The sequence below is a fragment of the Heliconius melpomene genome, chromosome 18 (assembly GCF_056956725.1).
Source record: "Heliconius melpomene rosina isolate 202511_hmr_F chromosome 18, ASM5695672v1, whole genome shotgun sequence".
Classification (NCBI taxonomy): domain Eukaryota; kingdom Metazoa; phylum Arthropoda; class Insecta; order Lepidoptera; family Nymphalidae; genus Heliconius; species Heliconius melpomene.
This window is the reverse complement of record NC_140406.1, coordinates 2,870,855-2,894,267: the sequence shown is the minus strand read 5'-3', so window position 1 is coordinate 2,894,267 and position 23,413 is coordinate 2,870,855. Positions and strand designations below refer to the sequence as shown.

The following is a 23,413-nucleotide window of genomic DNA, read 5'->3' as shown; positions in this document are numbered from 1 at the left end:
TTAACTAGAAGTTAAAATATTTATTGACTGACTTGTGTAAAATTGTGAAACAATAAAATAGATATTTCAATTTTCAACCAAAAATTCATTTTCGTTATATACTTAGATATGAGTTCTAATTATTTTATGTATACTTGGTACATACCCTAAATGTTCTTAATTAAAAAGGAAAATCTGACGATTGCCCGCATATATGCTGCAGACTTTTTAAAATTTTATTTTTAGGCCTGTACTTTTAGTTCTGGAAACGCTTTATTAAACTCAAAAGCTGGCATAGAGGAGATTAATAATTTTATAATGGCCTATAAAATTAGGAAAAGTTTCCCAATCCTTAGCTTTCATCACAAAGTTTAATCGCCACAATCAACTTTAAGCATGTCATTATTCCATGCCACTAAACTTGGTAACTGCTATTTATTTCCTGAAGCAGGAGTGGTCATCAAACGTTCATTTCACAGGTTATTACGAAGCATCCTTTCGTTTCCATCGCACCATGGTGACAGTGATGCATGGTCTAAGTTACGTTTCCACAAGGTTTTTTGCTGCGTTTCGTTACAGCACTTTTGCTTTGGAATAAGGTTTAGTTTTCTTTGCAGCATTGCGTGTGGTAAAAGTTTATAGGTGGATGCTCTCGACGGGACTATTGTCCCTTAGAAATAAAACTAGCATGCCCTCAGAATAGTTTTGTATGGAGCTGTAATTTTAGTTTTATACTGCTAGATTATTTTTTATATGAATTTGTTTCTATTATGAACTTTTCAGGACTTATTTGTAAGTTACATAGCTACTAAGTATTTTAAATACCAATTATAAGGACATCAGTCAGTATACAAAAATTGGACAGCCTGACGCTACGATATGATATCTCTTTTATTTTTCCCCGAGTCATCATTTCCTTTATCGACGATATTTCGGGACTTCATAATATAATAACACATTTTGTACATTCTGACGTAATATTCCTATTTCCGCGAGGATGTTAGTAGCTTTTATTGTATTTCTACTAGTTATACCTTCATATAGGTTGTTTCTTTTTGTGTGGAAAATGTATGAATGTGATTTTTTCTTTATTATATTTCTATTCAAATCAACTTTGCTTTGTTTCACTTATAACGTTTGCCATCATCACGCTTCGCACGCATTTTTCCGGTGAGATCGTATTTCCAACGTCTGTGTGTCACGTAGACGCCGCTCAGTAAACTGAAACGGAAATGCCTAGCAGCTTTACAGAGACAGGTGAAACGTTATTTAATAATATTTTCTATTTAAAAGAATTTAAATATATCTATAGTTATTTCTAAATATAGTATTGAATTGTGTGGAAAAAGAAAAGCATTATTTTTTATATTTTTTAATACATTACACTACTTAAAGAGATAAATAAGGAAATTTTATATTTTAAGGTAACCACTGAACTTCAATAATTATGATTTTTGAGATGAAGTTTCCTACATGGAAGTTTGGTAAATGAATATTCCTTTAATTTAACGTATTTTAAAAATAGCTCTCTAAAATGTTACCATTTAAAGTTAATTTCAAATAACTGTGACCTATAAATGTCAATACAATACAATATATATTTTATTTAACATAGATATATGTGAACGTGCGCGTCCAATCGGAATATTAAAGTCAAACACGTACAATATGTGCTCAGATCGGAGCAAACTCCAGTAATTGTGATTGCATGGATGGTCACGTGATTCATTTTTTTACCAAAGTCACATATGTACATATATCACTGCCTGAACAAAATTGACCTAATACAATCTTTTTTTTTAGGAAATTTCTAATATTGGATTAATATGGATATCTACTTTTATCTTTTAAAAGAAATATATTTTTTTTCTATTAGCTTCACGCTGTATCCCGTATACAGCAGGATAGCCAGAGGAAACCTAGAGTTAAGACACTCCCACTTTCCGCCGAAGTTTTCGTGACATTACGAGTTTAGCGGTGGACTCAACGCCTTTTCCTTTGGTGCTAGAGCGAAGAAATGAAAATATTGATTAATGCCTGTTACTAGAACTGCCTTCCGAACCGGTGCGGTGGTAGCTTTTTGTTTATATGTTCATTCGACGACTCAAAAGTGCTTATAATAATTGCCTATTTGAATAAAGAATATTTTGAATTTGAATTTAATAAATAATAATCCATTATATAAAGAAATTTATACATAAAATATAAAGTAATTCCGGTACTAAATACGGGTTATACCACTTTGGAACTAATGATGGGATAACTAACGTACGTGCCATTCATTTACGTGCGCGACGCTAAAATCTAATTCTAATGCAAATCCGAAACAAACAACCGAACCCCACCGCTTTATTCATAACGGCCAAAGTATACATGACTTTCAATTTGAATAAGTCATAACTCGAACTTCAAACTGTTCTAACATGTTGCTTGTGCTTACAAACATTTTATATAGAGTGAAACTAATATGTAAGTTAGTATAGATATAATGTAGATGGTATTATTGTAATTATTAATTTAAGTTTGTATTTATATTTTGTGATGATATTAAAAGTATATATATATGTTTAAATAAAATAAATTCATTATCACTACCTCAATTTATAAACCAAATTAATGAATAATCGAAATTAACATCTAACATCGTATTTTTTGGCGACCATACCAAACCAAGCCAAAAATTTACAAAGTTTCAACACTAATAATTTTATTTAATTTTTTCTTGCTTTCTATTTAACTAAAAATCTTTCTATTAAATAAGAATATACGTTAAGCTCGCAGTTCTAATTTGTTTATGTGAGTCCTTCTTGTGTGTCGCTTACAAAACTAACAAAAAATATTTTCTTTGTCCACAGATTTACGGCTGCATTTTTCTCTGTCGCTTGCCTCATGCTTAATTAAAAATTTTATCTCCAACTAAAACCTAACAAATTAAAGTGTACTGTGCGAGTATTTTTTTTACCTGACATAAAAAAATATGATAAACGAATATTAAATTCTACTTTAGAATTGCATATCAGTGCAAAAAGTGACTAAAGTGATGTAAGTGTAATTTAAAAAAAAACGAAAACAACCAAAAACAGTGAGAACAAGCTTAAAAAAATTAAATGTGAATAGTGAATTCGAATGGAAACAACAAAAACAGCGTGTGTCATGTTATAATAGCACAATAGAAATAGCAGGGGCTTGCAAAGCTGGGTCCGCAAGACGGCGTCGCCGGAGGACGGCCGTGCGGGTGCGGGCGATGCGGAGGCGCCGCCCGCGCCCGACGAGGCGCCCGCCCGCCGCCGGCGCCCGCGCCCTCTCTACCGCCGGGTCCTCCACTACGTGCGCACCGCCTGGACCGGCGTCAAGTTTGCTCTTGGTAATATTTGCTTATTAATTGAGTTATTGTGGGAATGTAGATGAAGTTGCTGATAGAGATATTTATTAAATTTGTTAGGTTGGTTTGAATTTGAATTGAAATAGTAATAGGTTGTTCAATAGGATATATAGAGTTACTTATATGGCGTGTGAATTTACACATGATTTGTTTGATTGAAAGTAAGCTTTAACAATTATTACTAAATATATTTTAATGTATATTACAAACAATATATTTTTTCTCGTTTTTTTTATTAACTATCATTTTTGATGTTTACTAACGTACCCATTAGAAACTTTATGTGCTGAGCTTGTAGTATCTGATAAAATGTATAAATATTGAAAAAAACATATACTCTCGCATCTTCTGTTTTTCCTATTTCTAATGGTTTACATTGAATTTTAAATTAAATATTTACTTTAAATCTAAAATATCAAAAATTTTAATAAAACAGTCTCAAATAATAACTGTTTGATACTAATAAAGGGTTAACCCTGACTGAAATTGAAAATGACAGTAACAAGGAATTCCTCTTAGTATGTAATAGGGAACTTCTGCGTGATTCGATTATGAATTTTAAGTAGATTAATCTTGCTTGGCAATGAATTATAATATTAACTGATCATTAATATCTATTTATAAAATGAAAATTGTCTCTGTTGTGCTGTTAATATTTCCTAATTGTTTATAGAATCAGACATTGTTTACTAATATCTTTAATATTTAGTTAGGATACTTCAAACATTTAAATTTAACTTGTTCTTTCTTTTACGCAAAAATAATAATATAAATTTAAAGAAGCTTTCACGCATAACTATTATATTTCCAGCCAACCTGTAAAACTTTCTTTCATAATTACAACTGTTATATCCTCATAAACGCTATCGTGCTAAAAATAATATATTTTGCCGCAAGCTCAAGTCACACCCTTACTCTAGCCTCATAATTTTTAATGTTACTGCTATTTTATGAAAGGTAGCTAGGAGGAATAATTTTTGATTACATATATATTACATACTATAAAGATGTAGAATACTCATAATTCAAATTAAGATCATATATATTGTACACATATACATATTACTCGTATATTATGCGCATAAAAACAGTCTTGAATTACTAAACATACAAATTTACATGATAATGCAATAAATTTTGTTTTAAGTCCCAGATTGGTTTCTTATCTTACGTCAAATTAGTTATTATTTATTATTTTATTCACAATTCAGGTCATAGTGTGACTAGTTATTTCAGCTTAATACTTCGGAAAGACTTATTTTAGAAAAATGGTCTTAATAAAATTAATATTCGAGAAAAAGTTTAAATTTGTCATTAATACGATAATTTAGTTCATATTTAAATGTGTCCTGAAAGTCAAAAGTTGAAATAAAGCCAAGAGTAGTCTAGACGCGTCGTCGAGTTGCAAATGATTGGCGTCATAGCACAAACCCACTCAATAGCGCATTGTGTTGTATACACACGGAGATATATTCATAGTTAACAATAGTTATAAATTTATCGCAGAAGGCACAAGTGCGCGACTTTAAACGTGACGGTTGTGAGTTCGATTCCAATTCAGGGAATGAAATATTAAACATATCCATTTCCTCGTTCTGGTAACGAGGTAAAATCCGGCGTTGAGTTCCGCCACGCAATTCCTCAATAATTCGACGAAGTGTGGAGAACGGAGAGTATCAACATTAGGTTCTCATGCTCCCTCTGCCTACCCTGCTATGTGCAGGATACACTGAAAACCTAAAAAAATCATAATATAAACAGAGAACAGGCTGGCAACGCACCTCTAGCTCCTCTGGTGCTGCACGGGGTCGTGAGCGGTGATCACCACCAGGTGACCCAAACGCCCGTTTGCCTTGTCCTTTTTCCATAGAAAAAAAGACATTCCAAAACTTTCAACATCCTGCACAAGCCCAGAAAAAGAAATAGCCGCAAAGAAATCAGTTGTGTGAACAAATTAAGTAGAGCAAGTGAAAATGTTTTCCAAACAAAGTTAGCAACATTAATGATAGTAAGAACTCAAAAATACAGTTTGGTAAAGAGCAAAAAGTTTGGGGAAAAGGAAAAAGTAAACCTCCAAAAGAAAAGAGTTAGGTCCGTAGAAGCGCAGTCAGCTCCAAAAAAACATTTCATTCAGAGAATGTTTTGTACAGTTTTTTCATTACATTTGGAACTACGAGGACGACTACTGTTCAAATTGTTTTGACTAAGTTTCTGCGCTACTTTAACACTCATAGTTTATTTTGGGAGCACTAAAAGCTGACCTTACGTCCCAATTTTTACACTTGTTATCTACGTTCCGCTGTTTCGTCAAGCATTTTCCATACTAAAGAATATACAATATATTTTGAAATTTTTGTTACTTTGTAAATAGACTATCGTAATACTGTAGTAAAAAGATACTTACTAGTATCTAGTAGAGATATCCTTGCATAGCGCTCAGAAAGCTCGACTGAGCCGTTCGTATCTTTCTCGTACTTAACTTTTAAGAACTTTAATACCATATTAGAATAAATATTTTCATTTCTATACTGACTAGACAATATGACTAGTACAAATATTACTATATCTATATAGACAAATTATAGTTATTTTACTGTATAAATTTATAAAGCCATTGATTAAATAATATCAAGATGTAGTAATTGAATCAAAAGTTCCCATTAATCAGGTTCCCTATAAACTATCGAAACTCAGTTAAATCGTTCGAATTTTCGTGTGCCCCTTATTCTGTATTTGAGTGGATCTGATGAACAATTTCGTACAAGCCTGCCTCAAACGAAACGTGCCACCAAAGTTTCTATCAAACTTCACAAATTGGAATTAATGAAATTTCCCCTGCACCTATATATACTGTATGTGTTACCTGTAGATATTTACTAATTACATTTCAGTAGTTACCTTTGTCAATTGCAAATGGCTGTTGACAAATTTTAAAAGCAGTTACTGATTCTTGTGACGAAAACAATATGTTGAAGAGTACTAAAAGCATTAATTTTGTTAAATTACCAATATTACATTGTCAAATAACGTGAGTTTTAGTCTTAAAACAAATATACATCTAAAGGTTCGTTTCATAGTGATATAACAAATATAATTAGTTTAATTAAAGTCTTCCTCTATAAGAATAGCAATACTTGGGCCCGAACAATCCACGTAAAAGTGTTATAACAATAAACCCAGTGTGGACGGAGTCAAACGCGCCAATAAACCCAGATGGCTGAGGTCACGTCGTATGACCCACTGGTCCGCCGTAAACTATTCCATCGCTTGGGTACTGGCATTAAATGACAACTACTCACTTATTATAATACAAGTGGACCCGAACGCGGCTGCGCCCGCTTCAACTATACTAACTATATTTATTAAATATATTTATGAAATTATTTTCAGTTTTCAATAGAGAGATGCGTTAAGCAAGCTCATTTTTGGTGACGTTTTCTAACAACAAACTTTGCAAATCGTTGCTTAGCACCGACGGTTGTTATTAACATGGCGGAATAAATTGCATGTCAAATTAATAAATATTTTAATATATTTGTATATATCGAAAATATTACAAATATGAGAAAAATTTAATTAGCGGTTTGGCCCTGATTGCGTAAAAGACAGACAGACAGACAGACAGGCAGACAGACAGACAGGCAAAGTTACTTTCGAATTTATAATATGGGTATGGATACAGACCTTGGAATAATTTTCATGATTATCCAAAATTAAATTAATTAAAAGTGTTGTAATTGAGTGTAAAAAGAAATATATTTTCTATTATTTATATTTAATTTATACATACCTACATAAAAACAATCTAATACTTTTTATAGTCTTGTCCCAGTCTTTTAATTATCCTTAGTCCTTTGATAACAAATAAGGAGGTGTACATTTTCTTTAACAAGTATAATTAAAACGTCTGTTCAATATCCATTACTCTGTCAATTTTCTTTTAATTAAACTATTAGTAATAGGAAAACTAAACTAAGACAAAATATACCAGTTTCCACTAACTCTTGTATAATATATATAACCATAAAACGTGATTTAACGATATGAGCTTGAAATAAAGAGGAATACTTGAATAATGCTGAATAAGATGTATTATGCAAGAGTAAATGGATAACGAGACAAAGCGACGCCTCGAGAGAGCTAAGTAAATTACACAGAAACAATATAGATAAAATTTAAAAGATAGTTAAAGATGTTAAAACTGAGGTTGTCGATGTAATGCCGCTGGACGTTCTAGTTTTATTTTAACTGGCTTAATAATATTATCGCTAGAGGCAGAGGATCCATCTTTATTCTCATATTTGTCGTATACTTTTATCTATCCTGAAATATTAAAATAATATCCGGCCATTCTCTTTGAATCATTGAATTGTTTCGTAAATTTCAATTGCTCGCAGGAGCTTATAAAATACAGCTCTGTTAAAGACAGGCGGACTGACGGACGATGAATACTGAGTAAGATAATCCCTTTAGGCATTTCGGATGCGAAATCAAAATCTTGACGATTTTTTTTAAATATTGATAACACAGAAAAAACTATGTTTCACTGTCACTCATGTGTGGAAATAGAAATAGAAGAAAATAAAAAATATAATTATGTGTCATTTTGTGAAAGAACCCTAATTAAATGGAAGATGTCTCTAGTGTAATGAGCACAAAAAATAGAAATTAAAGTGTTTTAACACTGTATTGTCCCGGCTTGTCCCGCGAAGACACGAGAAGATAAAAGACGTAAAATCTGTCTAAGTTATCAATTTTATTTAAAAATATTTTTACATTTGCAGCTTTAGTACCTTAATGGGAACAGAGTATCTTAATATTAGGTTCCCAAGTTCCCTCCGCTTATATGTGCGGGCAACAGCGTGACACTAAAAAGAAATAATTAATATACATACATATATTAAAGTTATATAAAATTCACCATTTACTATAATCTTTATTAAATGCTTCTAGAGGTACTAGGTACAAACAGTTCGCACATCCACGGATAGAATATTCTGACTTAAGTGCATAATATTAATTTCTGTATGTGGCGTTATATAACTGACCGAATAGATAATAATTCCAGTCTAGTTAACATTTCCACACACAATGCCTAACATCTTAGTATATAGATATGTATATACATTACACATACATATATACGCTTAGAGTATTAAAATGTATATTTATAGACGATTCTACTAAAGATTCTACGACATTATTTACAAGGATATTATTAGGATAACGCTTTAGAAGACTAATATTTATATTTAACTTAAAATCAATAAAACACACCAGTGACATGCGTAAAGCTGTTAACTAAACATCAATGTGTCGGCATTAACAAAAATCTGCGCGGTTTTACCTAAGCGTTAAATATTTGTTTAATATTGGACGTCAAAATGTTTATATAAATTCGGCTAAACGATTGTAATTTATAGGGCAAGAATCATTGTAATAAAAATATATGATTAGATACATAGTAATGGATTTATTTCGTTGTTTTAATTAATAAATGATGAAAAAAACGATTTTATACGTTAAATAAAAGTATTCAAATAATTTTCATCGATATATTTTTGTAAAAAGATACATGTTCATTGTAAAATTTTGCATACATTTTATTCCGCTATTAAAGATAACGTCATACGTCAAAAAATCGTATAAAAATGGTGTTCGTTATCGAAGCTTTATAACTATTAATCAAAATGGCAGTACTTCAGTGGTACGTATCGTAGAAACATTTTGTACCTACTCGCTGACAATCACAGCTTCGTAAATACCTTTTGTTCTTTTATTTTTTGTTATTTGTTTTTGCGATAAATTTCAATCGTTATACCATTTTTCTTTTCAATCCCAAAACATTTTTTAACAACTTTTTTTAGCTTTCCGCTCTATCCCGCATATAGTAGGGTAGGTAGAGGGAACCTGGTGCTAATACCAATAATAATGGTGGAAATGCGTATTAGAAAAGCCTGATTAATATCTCATATTTAATCTATTAGATTTTATACAAATTGAAAAATCTATCTACCATATCTAAACACAATTCTCATATTCTAAATATTCATAAAATTTAAAAAGAAAGTTGAATATAAATATAATCAAAATAAAATAAAATAACAATTCCATTACACTATCAGTAAAACAATTCCTTGTAGAACATTGTAGAATAAAAGATATACGCCAAGTTGAATGAAGAAGATAATCGTAAAACAAAATTAGAAACGGCATTGTTATACTCTAAGGCTGGGTGAGGTCGTTCTCTGTTAATGAACCTGGAACCGGCGTCTGTACAAGAATAGCACCGTTGTTTACGTACGTCCGCTACTGTATACAATGCGCATCACACTCGACCCAGTGTAAATAGGCCTTAAATTCATCAAGTGCTCAAATGTTCGGAGAATATGAGAGATTAGAGTCGAATTTATTTAATTTAATAATAGTATTTGGTTATTTAAATAATATGATATTATTTTATAGAAAAAACATGTTCTTTTTAGGGTTCTGTACCTGAAAAGGTAAACTCGGAATATTTTATAGGATCACATTGTTGTCTGGTCTGTCCGTCTGTCAAGACCGTTTATTTCAAGTTCGTGTGGAGATAATTAAGGCTTGTTTTGTCTATGGTCCCTTGAAGCACAGACAATATCAAGACTATAAATCATAATTTCCTTTATCTGTATTATAAGTTTAATTCGAAAAATGAAAATGTATAAATATTTCATAGAAAAAATCATTACATATTCATTTTGTAATTAATTTCATACAAAATGAATGCATATTGTAGATTTTTATAAATTGTACTTCCCTATTCCCTACAATTCTGAATTTGTACGGAAGCATCGGTTGGCGAGTCCGACTTACCGTTTTTTTTTTGGGAGCTACGTTCGGTATACATTATTTTATTTCTGTAGATTTACATTAAATATCAATTTTTATTTACTAAGCAAGATATATATGTATCTACTTACATTTACAAAAAAATGTACAAAAAAATGGTACGAACATACAGAAATGCAAAAGTATTTAAAAAATCTGAACTTAAACCTCATAATAGCAAAAATTAATAAAACATCTCTACATCTTTCCTAGTTTGATGTAATTATATCTAATTTTCGTATGTGGACTGATATGCACATACCAGTATATTCGCGGCTTCGCGTACAAAAGGTGTTCAGGGCGAACTTCAGACGCCAAAATGTCCGTCAACATCGATATGGAAAACTTCTCTTTTAAGAAGAATCTCAGACGGCGAACACTCAACACTATACGTTCGGCGGTGACGGCGCTGAGGCAAATCGCTAGTAAGTGCTCTTAAATTGAGTTCTGCGAGAAACAATTTACGTTTGTTTGTTCCAGTAGAGCTAAGCTTTCAAACTCGCGTAGAACACTATTAGGCTTTTACCCTGTGACTCAAGAAGTTTGCCAAATATTTCGTTACGCTACCAGCGAAGTTAGCAATTGTTTTTGTGAAATCATTTTTATTACTTCTGCCAAATTATATTATACAAAAGAATTTTATTATGTCCTTTCTATCTTTTTTATTTCTTGTCTAAATTTTCTCTCACTTAACATTATTACAACATTTGGGCCGAATATATATTCTAATAATATGCCTTTATAATAAATGTTGAGAAAATTCTGAACACGTTTCGCTATAAAAATATTTTATGAGTTCGTTATTACTTGGCAATCTAATTCATGAAATAAGTGTGGATTCAAAAATGATTAAATAGAGATGTTCTAAGCCTTTTTGATACATCTGGGATCTACAATAAAATATGGAATAAAAAGATTTTTGATGCTGTTATAAAGAACATCCTATATCTTATAAAACAAAGTCGCTTTTCATGTCTGTCTGAACTTTCTAACTCTTCTTCTTCTAAACCACCCAACGGATTTTTATGCGGTTTTCACCATTAGGTCGAGTATTTCTCAGGGAAGGTTTATATATAGTTCATTATTTGTACATTCTTATGTAAATTAACATAAATAAGATAAATGTGTATAAAGTCCTACCCGTTGAGACACTTTCGCGCATGCGCTGCTTTAATGGTAAGTACTACATGAAAAAAATGTACTGCAGTATTATTCATCTTAATAAGATCTACAAAAAAGTCCGCGATGGCATATTTTTATCTTTTAAGGATAACGTGTAGTGATCACATTTCTGTCTAAAAATAGTAATTTCAATATATTTTTTATTGTTAGGGATATATTTCCATAATGGTATTAATCCTTATCCTTTAAAATACTTTATTAATTTTGTACGTTAAACGAAGATAAAATTTGCTTTTTACACAATTTCGAAATTGCGAATAGTTTTAGAGAAAAACGCATTTAATTGTTGACACATCACGCCGTTGACACATCAGCTGTATGTTACTTAAGTTTCACTTATCCCTTACTCTCAGCATATAAATAAGTATATTAGTTACGTTGGCCATTTAATGTAGATCAAAACTGTCTTTTACTGTTTTTTCATTTTAATAAGTACTTTAGAAGTTGTTACAATATCAAAACATCCTTGCTGCGAAACGCGCCCCGCGACGTTTTACTTATACAAGCGCGTCATGAGCAGTCATCGGTGGTTCAGTGGTAGAATGCTCGCCAGCCACGCGAGCAGCCCGGGTTCGATTCCCGGCCAATGCATTCTATTTAATTTTCCTCACAGGTAGCCACGTAGTGCTTGCTTTTCATCAGGGACAGAATACCCTCTTCAACATTAACCACAAACTCGAAAAAAAAACCCGCCCGCTATAGAGGCATAGCAACGAAGATCTAGATGCGTTTGCACGTATTGGATAATTAGAGTTGAATGTATTATTTCAGCGCGATATATTTGGTTTCATATTTTTTGTAGTAGTTATTAGTAGGTAGGCTTTTGTTTATAATTTCTTCCGTTTAAAAATAGTCATTTAACTATATTTTAATAAGTACTTGAAAAGATTAGTAGCACAGATTTAAAATTACGGTACCTACTAGAAAATCCTTGCCGAGTAAAACAATTGGAAAATCCTTATTGAAACTACGAAAATGCGGGTTGCATTAGAGTTTAATTAATTTTCACATTATCTTAAGTGCTTTGCAAACACACATTATATGAATAATCCAGTAGTAAAAGCGGGTGAAGCCGCAAGGGGGTCGCTAGTTTGTTATAATTTCTTTAATTTAGGTGACGAATTATTTTTACCAATATTATAAAACTAAAGAAGTTTTGTTGAACGCGTTAATATGTGATAGAAACTACTATACTATATCTTGCATATAGCCAGATAGGCATAGGGAACTTAGTGTTAAGACACTCCCCACTTTCCGCCGAACGTGCCCCACGTACCTCTGCGTAACAAGGGCATCTAACTACTACTGGTTCGAATTAAATAATATTGTGAAGCTGATTTTTTAATTTATTTTAATTGAAACTCTTTAATCGGATTACAGCGTCCATTTTCTAAGAATGTATGTATGTATAATACTTATAACAAACATACGAGAAGTTTTCTACAATTCCCAATAAGTTTTACACATAAGACATAAATAAAAATCATATCACTAACATTTTCAATCATCCATCAATCTCTCCGTTTCTATCCACCGATGGTGGTGATGCTACATGCAGCTACAACTTGTTAAACTATCACGTATGGTACAATAATAGCCTGCCATAAGTTGTTCCAGCAGACATGTTCTCTCACCAGCTGACCGTAAATCGACGCGCGTGGTCACGTACACGACTATGTTAGATAGCTTGCACTTTGAATGTACTGTTTTAAAATTGTACTGTTTTCTTATTTTTTTTTTATTTTATTGTCTTAAAGCTTGTCTATCCAATTAATAGCTACCTAGGATTCAGTTATTTTAGAGGGTAGATAGAAAAATAAGTAGGGAGTGTTATTGTAAAAGTGATTTCTCCACTATATAATACAAATCGCAGTAGTAGGTTCCGTCACTCAATACTCAATGCCTGAAATTTGGGCGGAAAGTGGAGAACGAAGTGTTACACTAGTCTGTCTGCCTACCCTGATGTAATGCGAAGTAGGTGAAGCGCTGCGTAATGCTGAAAAACAAAAACTACTTGTCTTCTTTCTTAATAAAAATATATTATTATATTTTAATATTAGAATCCAATCCCTAGCATTTTTATATTCAATTTAAACAAATGTTCAGCATATAGTGAAAAGTTTTATGCTATATATTAAGCCACAATTTCTTACATAGCAAAACAAGAACAGTTACAATCTCGAAACTATAACCATAATACTAATTGTGCTAAAGAAAGTTTCAAACTTATAAGCATTTGTAAGCTTTCACGTAAAATGTTTTAACCTTAGAAAAGCTATACATTACGCGATTCACGAGCTTTTGTTAGAATTTGATACGATGTTATATAATCAGAATTAAAGTATAGGTACAACATTGTCATATTGAATGGAAGTAGAAATATGAAAAAAATAGATGAAAATTTGCATTTACAGTGCAAACAGAGACGCGACAACTTGGGAGTTCGTAACTTCCCCCAAATCATTTGTATCTAAATATTCAAAAAAGTTTTCTATTGTCCTTTCACAGAAGAACTTCGAAAGGAACCTTGTATTGAACCCTAATTTTCGTTTTCCTATATATGTATAAACATTCTCCCACTTAATTGTATGTGGGAGGCCCTCCTAAAAGACTTAGGGCGTGAGTATCCGGAACAATTCGCCAAGTATTTGTGAAACGTCAGCGACTATAATGAAGGCATCATTCAGATGCTTTAGAGAAGCCATTGTGCTCGCCCCACCTTAAAGGGCCCTGTCATCACCTAACCTCTTACTTGTGGTGGTATAATTTATATCAAAATTAAGCTTTAATGATTAAAAAAATGCTTATGGCGGTTCTGAAAAATCCATGCATATAAATTACCGTTTTTTTAATGATATATTTAAAACTTTGTCAAAGCCGTAAGTAGTAATCTTATAGGAGCAATTGAGGTCGTTGTAGCGCAGGGGCACAAGCATGTGACTATAACTTGGTGGTTGTGGATCCTACACTCCCTGAGTATATTTATTAAAATTTACCAAGTATCAAGGCAAAACCACGGCGTTGAGTTCCGCCGCTCGACACGCAATGCCTCGATAATTCAGCGGAAGGTGTAGAACAGAGTATCCTAACATTAGTTTCCCTCTACCTACAAATCTGAAATGTACATATTTGATAAAATGTTAAATTTCTGTACGAAACAACATTCAGTCTACTCTCATAATAGTTTATTTCTTGAGCAAATCACTCTCAAGCCGTTACTCATTTTATGTTTACACATTTCCTGACCGTAACCTTTTCCTTTAGCCCAGACCGAGATCTCGCTATTTATAGTTGCGTAGTATATCTGCGTCAGATAAACCAAGCACGCGGAAATTAACTGTGTCGTGAACATGTGCCTGGAATATATGTTATTTATTTATTTAAACCGAAAAGTAGTAATACATTACACAACATTATGAGACTTTTAGAAGGCAATAATTATTATTATATTCATAATTCTATCATAATTTTTTTCATCAATGAAAACCACCAATTAAAATTTAATTTTTTGTCCCACCATTAATAGATTAGCTAACATCGTCACATTTACGAGCATGTTATAACCAAAATATCTACAATTAAAATCTATAGAAAGTACACTTAAAATATCTTGTTCATAATAATATACTGTTTCAGAGCAGTATATTTCTTATAAGACAAGATGAAATTAAGTTTTCCTCTGACAAGTTTACATAATATAATGGTATTACTACGCTGCGGCATTTAATTAATTTGAACCTAAAACTAAACTAAATTGAGTAAAGATTGGAACAAACCCTAAAGGGGTTGTTCCAATCTTTACTCAATTTTAATAAAATAACGACGTTTAACTAACGCGCCTTTTATAATTTGTTTTTTATTCATTTCCATTAAGGTTCAATATATCAACCATGTTGCTTAAATTTTAAAATTAATATAGAGTAAAATTTTAAGTAGTGATTGTTGTTTTTCGTCTGTGTGTTCGATTCCACCTCGTGAAAATGAGAACGGAGTCTTTTAACACTAGGCTCACTCTCCGTACCTTGCTATGCCAATTTCTGAGCCAAGATAAAATATTATGATTTATTAAATTTTACAAAATTAAAACCAATACATGCTTGTACAATATACATATATAAGAAAGGTGTAAGTTCCCTGAATAAATTACATCTTTACTTTAACCCAATTTCAAAGCATAAATTATGCAAAATGTCACAAATGGGACGACGCTTTTAAATCCACCGAATTTCCTTTGTTGCCCGAAATGATTTATTAAGTACTAGCACCTTTATCACGACTTTGCCTTCCATAAGGTTCAGAAATAGAATATATGTATAATTATATATGTATTTATATATATATAATTAGGAGGATTGGAAGGGGGAACCTAGAATTAGAATACCTGTTGTTAAATACTAGCATTTTAATCCAACATCTATTCTATAAAAGATATTAATATAGCGCCTTACAAAATATTGGTGAACATGATGAGGACTTCCAGTTGATATAAAAAACGGTCAAATACGAATCGGACTCGCCCATCGAGGGAGTTCCGTATCATTTTAATAAATATAGATCCACTAGGTGAATAAAGTTTACAAAGTTAAGTTTGCGAGCGTATGCGCTGAAAACTATATTTTTATTTTACTATTCAAATTGAGCGCCGATTGCAACGGAACTTTGTTAACAAACTAACAAAGGAAAACTATTAAAGGCATCAAAACTAAAATAAAAGTTTGAAACAGCTGGTATAGACTAATTTACCATACATTTGATTTTATTTATTTATTTTATTTTCCTCATTTGCTCTCTTTAGACAAAAATAGCAAATAGTATGAAATAACTTTCCTTTATATAGAAAATAGGTTAACTGAGTACTTAGTATAAGTGCTGAGTCTTATTCAAACACCATTTATAGCAGACACAAGGCTAAGTTACTAGAAAAAATAGCTTGCTGGCTGTTAGATACTACCCTATTTGTTTGCTCGAGAAAGTCTAGGAATCCCCTTTAATAGGCTAACCGTATATAGTAATATCATGCCTTCTTTTACTTTACTACTATAACAAATTCTTAAAATTATTTTAGCCAAATATTTAATATTAAAATAAAATTTTATATTGAGGCGCAGCAGGTGTGTGCCCTGCCTGTGACTTTAACGTGACGATTTTGGATTCTATTCCCACTTTCGGGGAGAGAATTATTATTTATTAATATTTTCATTTCTTTACTCGGAGGCAAAATATGGCGATAGGTTCCGCTACTCATCCACTCCAAAATTCGGTGAAATAAAGTGAAGAACGGCACTCCGTTTTATACGTAGGATACAGCATGAAGCTGAAAAAAAAACATTTTGTAACTATCAATGCGATGTGGTTAAAAAAAGATTTCTCTAACATGGCCTAAAAAATGTTTCATATACATATATCTTTTATCTTTTCTGTATTTTATCTTTTGCATGAAAATTATTTGATGCGGAAACAAAAACAAACACGAAAGCCTCAAAGGCGTAAAGCAAAGCAATTAAAACCAGCGCAAAGCTCGTATCGGTCACTCGGGAGCAATTTTTCAGCAACTCTTATTATACGTAGGTCTTTCTTCACACCAATGTTTCAACAATTCTTTTATAAAAGCCCTCTTAGAGCGTAGTAGTTACGTCGATGCTTTAAATATAGGTATTGTATAGGGCTTGATTGGAAGTAAAATGTTATATATTTATGTAAATATATTGATTTATATATAATTTTTAAAATATTTTTGAGCCTGGGCCAGTAGCCTAGGGGCGCAAGCTTATGACTGTGAACGCGACAGGTTGTGGGTTCATTTCCCACCCGAGGAAATTAAATATTTAACACTTGAAAATATTTCAATAGTTAGTCTGGTTTTAAAACCCTGTATTACATACATATATACAGCATATGAGGACAACACACAAATGCAACTAAATGTATTCAAAGGGACTCTTTGTTTCTTATATGGACCGTTTATTTTGAGAGTGGTGTAAGTCCATTTTCTTTTGTGTCGACAAAATTAAAGGTTAGTATGTCGATGATTATGCAATTTCATTTACCGACCGATTTTAAGTTGTTCAAAACATGGGTTTTTTTTGAGAAATTAAACACGGACTAGTTATATATAAAAAATTACATTAAATTAAGCACGAATTACGTGATAGCTCATTTTTCTCAAAAATGGACTTACACCACTTTCAAAATAAATGGTCCATATAATATTGATAAATATCTTTCAATATATTGTACGAGTCTGTATGTAGTACCGTCGTCAAAGGCCAGAAATAACTTTCGAGATAACTTTCAAAACATGATATAGGTATGTATGTCAGTATAGTAAGTACCGTTAGTAAATTTACAAGCCCATTATTAAATTAGGTATATTAGTAGTCATAGCGCAAGGGCACAAGCGTACGGCTGTATATGCGACAGGTTTTGGGTTCGATTCCCACTCGAAAAAATTAAGGATTTCCTTTTTACTTTCATTTCCTCATTTTAGTAATGAGACGGGGCGTTGAGTTCTGCCATACAACACACAATGCCTGAAAAATCAGGCGAAAAATGAGGAAGTGAAGTGTCAAAATGAAAATAAAGTGTCTAATACTAAGTTCCAAGGTTCCCTCTGCGTACCCTATTATGTGCATTTTTTTAACCATTTTGAAATTTCTATTCGTTTTTCTATATTTTAATAGAAACCCACCCACCACGTAAAATTATCTTACTTTACAGACAACAAACGTTTTACCATAAATATACTACAATAAATTAGTAGAAACACTTCCCATTACTATTGCGACATTTATTTGACGTCATTAATTGGCGCTATCAGCTATACAAAGCGGCATATCCATTCTAAGCACGTATTCTATTAACCATGTGTCTTCCGTTCAAAAGGCCGAGAGACCGCAAAACCTAACTAATTCCACGACCAAAACTGAACTGACATGTGGTAAACCGACGTTTTCACGTAAATTACGAGGTTAAGATACTAAATCGTTTAATATTAATGTTAATTTATATGGAAGGGCTCAATTGAGGTGTGCGTTCATTACTTGGATTTTGTGATGTTAAGGTAAAATTTATAAAATTAGTAAGTATATAACTAGATTTTCGTTAAATATATTCTAAGTATATTTATATGAGAAGACAAAAGACCCGACAAAAATGTATAAGAGGTAATCCCAACAGTATCATAATATCGTATTTTATATGTTTTAATAAAATATATATATATATTTATCTTCTCTTGAAGTAAATAGGCACTTGTAATATTAATTTTATAAAAGTTAAAGCTAGCTAGTTAAATATTATAATATAGCCTTATTAATTTACCTGAACGCTATACGATACAAATTCAACGGATTACATAAACAAGCGCTGTCGCATTAATTTAAATTATTATTGCGTAAAGTCAAAATATTTATAAATTTTGTGTAAACTTCGCTCCTTTCGCTCCTAAGTTTATGCTCGCTTGCAAAAGTTTCCGCAAGTTACCGTAATTTTATCCACCGTGCCGGGAAGTAAATTAAGCAAGATTTTGTAGCCCCAGCGAAATACAAAGTGATTCATAAAATTTCATCTTTATTAGACAAGAAATGTTTTCATATTAAAAAAATGTATGTGCAAAAAAGATTTTTTTTGTGTTATAAAATATCTGATCCTGAATTTCATAATTTGTTGACATATTATATGTATTAGTAAAACAAAAATATTTAAATAGAAATATTTTATTTTTGTTATTTTTTTATTTTTTCTCTTATAATCGCACTGTACTCTCTTACCGTAGTTTCATACTGACTTCTTTTAGAAATTTCCCTTGCCCTTCTGTGCTAGCTATCCTTATGAATTTAATAAAGTAGTAATAATAAATACAGTAATAATAATATTAAAAAATAAGTGATAATAATATATAATCGAGAACGTAGTGTTGAGACACTCCGTTCCCGATTTTCTGTATTGCGTGTTGAGAGGCTTAACTCCGCAAATACTAAAATAATGCTTTAATATATATGGCATTATAACGAAATATCCGATACAAATTGTATTTATAATTTCAAAATCCATAAAATATATACCAAACTTATATTTAGCATCGATAAGTCCCACCGAGCACAACGTTTACGAGCAAGGAGTCAACACCTCTCGAATCTGAAATGCAATAAAGTTTGCGAAACTTGTATACAACCTCGTTCATCGTTTACGGAGGAACATGAAATATTCTGATTTTCCATTCGCAAAAGTGCAGTCAGTTAAACGCCGGACGTTGGAATATTAGTCATTCACGTCGGCACCGATGGCCTTTATTTTGTCCAGTTTTATAAATGTGTTGAGGTTTACGTGGTTTTTATTGGAGTTAATTATGATGAACAGATTTTTATATCTTTTATTGGTTGTTTTGTCGTTTTGCTGTACATTTTTTTGTCGTATCTTATGCACTTAGCGTACTGTAGGTACTTAAGAGATAAATTTTGCACATGTTGAATGTTTTAAATATAATATGGCTAACTGATCACATTATAAGATTTCTTTTCATCAATATTCCTGAATTATTAATAACTCATCGTATTATTTGTCACTTTTTACCTATATGAAGAGTATTTCTTTAATGTCACAAATTGTATGCTGGTCGTACTCCAATTTGCTTCGCAACGGCCATTGTACAATGTTCTTATAGATTTTAAGAATAAATATTGATTTTTTTACAGTAAATCTATTCAAGTATTGAGAGATATTTAACCTTTAACTATGGACGTGATTTTTTTATAACATACATATGGACGTCGGGTCTGTCAAACCAGTGTATTTATTGGTCATATTCCGGCTGTTTTTTAAAGGAAGAAGACAATTTTATGTTTTAGTTTACATGAATAGCCTCAAATCAAACAAAATCAATATAAATAAAATCGCTTTTTATTAAACTTTACGAATCACAACGATTTAAGTAACTTAAAGTCACAATTTCAGTCTTTGGCCACATGGGATGACTCTTAAGAAAATAATACTATAAAAAAAAGACAGATAATAAAATAAATATTTTTTTAACAAAATATAAAGTCTAGGAAATAAAAAAAATAAAGAAATTACATCTTATGTTATAAAATAAAAATTTTGACAACACCTCAAGATAAGATACAATTGAACATCGATACACAATGGCTTTCAACATTGTAGGCAAACAGGACGATTGCAGTCAACATAAGTATGTGTTGTTTTTCTATATATCTTTTGGAGGCAAAGTATATATGTTTTTCAAGAACCCAAAACTATTTTTTTAGCTTCATGTTCAATAAACGATAGATCAGATCGCGAAACGCGAGTCAAAGTCATTCTCAATTCTTAGAGTAGTTTAGTACACGAAACGCGTCTTTTTATTTGATAAAGTGCTATTTTCTTTATAAAATGTCGTCGTCCAATTTTTTTGTTTGATGTTGATTATAAAGTACCGATATTTTTGTCCCTGACGTGCTAGGTCGATCATTTTTTTCCATTTTATCATAAAAACTAAAAAAATTGAATCTTTTTTAGGTAAATAATATTTATATTACTAAAATATATAACAAACAATGCAAAATAATATATGATATATAACAATAAAAACATTTGAATACAAATAATACAATTAAAATATTAAAGTATATTTTGTAATATTATAAAAATATATGGCGTTTTGAAATTATTCATGTATGGGAAACATGGACGTCGGGTCTGACAGACCCAGACCCCGTTTAGAAAGTTAAATACTCACGTGTTTTGAACCCAGAGACACAACCACTGCTATCTACATTCATTTTGTCATTAACACGAAAGGTACTGAGAGACTCAGTGGCGGAGGTCACCGAGAAGTGGCCGATTTGTAGAATTCGTAGAACTGTCTGGTCTGTCAGACCCGACGTCCATACTTAAAGGTTAAAAAAAACTATATTTCAATTTTTAATATATAGGTTAAGTATGTATTATAATAAGCTAACCTCTTAAAAATTAAATTCTTCAATGCAGCGAAGCACAAAAGAGAAGAAAGAGCAAAGAATAGATAAGATGCCGCCAAACTAATTCTGTATTCAGCTTGCGTTTGGGTGGTATTTGAACGAAGTCACATTTCGCATCACGTTACTGAAATATATAAAAAGAACATTTAAATAACTTAACTTCATTATGGTATGATTTTTAATTAACTACTTAAAAGTATACTTATATAAATATAATTTTTCATTGTGATGAATTTTAATAATAAGGTTTAACATACAAATACTGCAAGTTAATTAAGGCACTATAATTAAGGTCGTCGTGGCGCAGCGGTACAGTCTGACTGAAAACGTGACAGTTGAGGATTCGATTCAAACTCTGCGAAATTACATTCATTCCGAAATGAATAATTAATATTCGATAAATTATTGTCGCGAAAATGTGCGGAAGGTGGAGAAGCCACTTGTACATACCATATACGGTTATCTATTTTTAAAGAACTACTTATGAAAATTATTTAAAAACAAAACTATTTCTTCTCTCTTCTTAACTAAATCTCAAGAAATATATTTATAAGTCTTATATTTTAAAACTCAAAATATTGTTTTAAAGTGAGTAATATTTTTACAGTCTAGTTAGCATTTAATCAGTTTTAAAGCCGTTGAATTTTCAAAAATGAATACGGCACGGCTATATTTATTTTCTTGCTGAGAGCCTCATTTGCATAGTTAATAAGCTCTTTCCTTTTATCGGAATCGCAAAATAGTTTTTTGAAAATGAAACGATAAAATATGTCATACATTATTTAATTTTTTCTTTTTATTATATATGATATGGCAACCCACATCAGAAATTGTATCAGCCTTCTTCAAAACTAAATAGTAAATATACGTATGTATGAACGGATACTCTGTCAATATTTGCGCTCGAATTCAGCTACACAAATAAAAGTAATATCGTCATAACAATAATTTATAATAATGGTAGTATTCAAAAAACGTCATATTAATATTATAATGAAGTAAATTATTATAATTTTTTTAGTTTATTTTTACCTTATAAATTGTACATTATTAAAAATTCATAAAACCATTGCTTAGGGTTACTCCTTTCAACCACTTATTAATATTCTTATAATAAATATAAAAATATCTTACGTAAAGCCTTCAAATATAACCAGCTAATTAGTTCCGCTCAAGGTGCAATATCTCTTAGCATTTCATTATAACAGCTAATCCTAAACATCCCTAACATTATCCTTATTAAAATTTCACCGAGTAAATCCTCATCCCTTGTATATACTCGTATAATGGCTGTAAATGTTTAGGGGTGCGTTAAGATTATTAATTTCCCAGTCAATTACCATGATGCTCAACAATGTATCAAAGCTGAGGGTGCTAAGGGCCCGCGACATTAAAATGAGGCCCGATGGCCCTATCAGACTTCAACGTCATCAGTTTTAGAGCACTCTTCGTTCCCCTTTAAATGGAAATTTCCACCATCAAGCACATTTCGCTTCTAGCCGTAGAGGTTGTGCTGATGTTGTGATTTTAGCTGGAAATTTTAAACGTTTTAAATCTAAATATTTATATAATTTGGGCTTCGTTTTTGTTATTACTGTTTTTATAGTATCATTAAATGATATAGATTGATATAATTTATTTTAACATTGAAAAAAATTTAATAGCATAAAGGGAAGATTGAAAGTATACTCTTTTTTAATATACCTACTAGAATATTCAACTGAATTTTTACAAAAACTAACAAGGTGTATTCGACGGCGAACTGAAATCTTTTACTGATTTGAAAGCATTCTATTTCAAAAGGTAAAATAGAGATGCGGATACGAACGGCATTGATTCTCAAATTGTTCCAATACCTCGCGCACGAAATTGAAACAAAAAACGTACTGGAAGCTGGTGTTTATTGATCGTCTCTTGTATGCAGGACAGAGTATATTTTATATATAAAATGTCTATTACCTACTACTTTCATTTAAAGGTTATAATTTTGTGAGACCTTTTCAATTTATTTAGGTGTTTTTATTTAGGTAGC

At 31.4% G+C, this 23,413-nt stretch overlaps 1 protein-coding gene across 1 annotated transcript in view; it reads left to right on the top strand.

Annotated features, from left to right (window-relative positions):
* Window positions 1-375: 375 nt before the first annotated feature.
* LOC146529189 (Kv channel-interacting protein 4-like) overlaps window positions 376-23,413 on the top strand; it is an 84,397-nt gene continuing 61,359 nt past the window's right edge. The window contains exons 1-2 of the mRNA XM_085201886.1: window positions 376-534; window positions 3,145-3,343. Of these exons, the coding sequence (XP_085058012.1) occupies window positions 376-534; window positions 3,145-3,343 (358 nt within the window). The remainder of the gene's footprint in view (window positions 535-3,144; window positions 3,344-23,413) is intronic.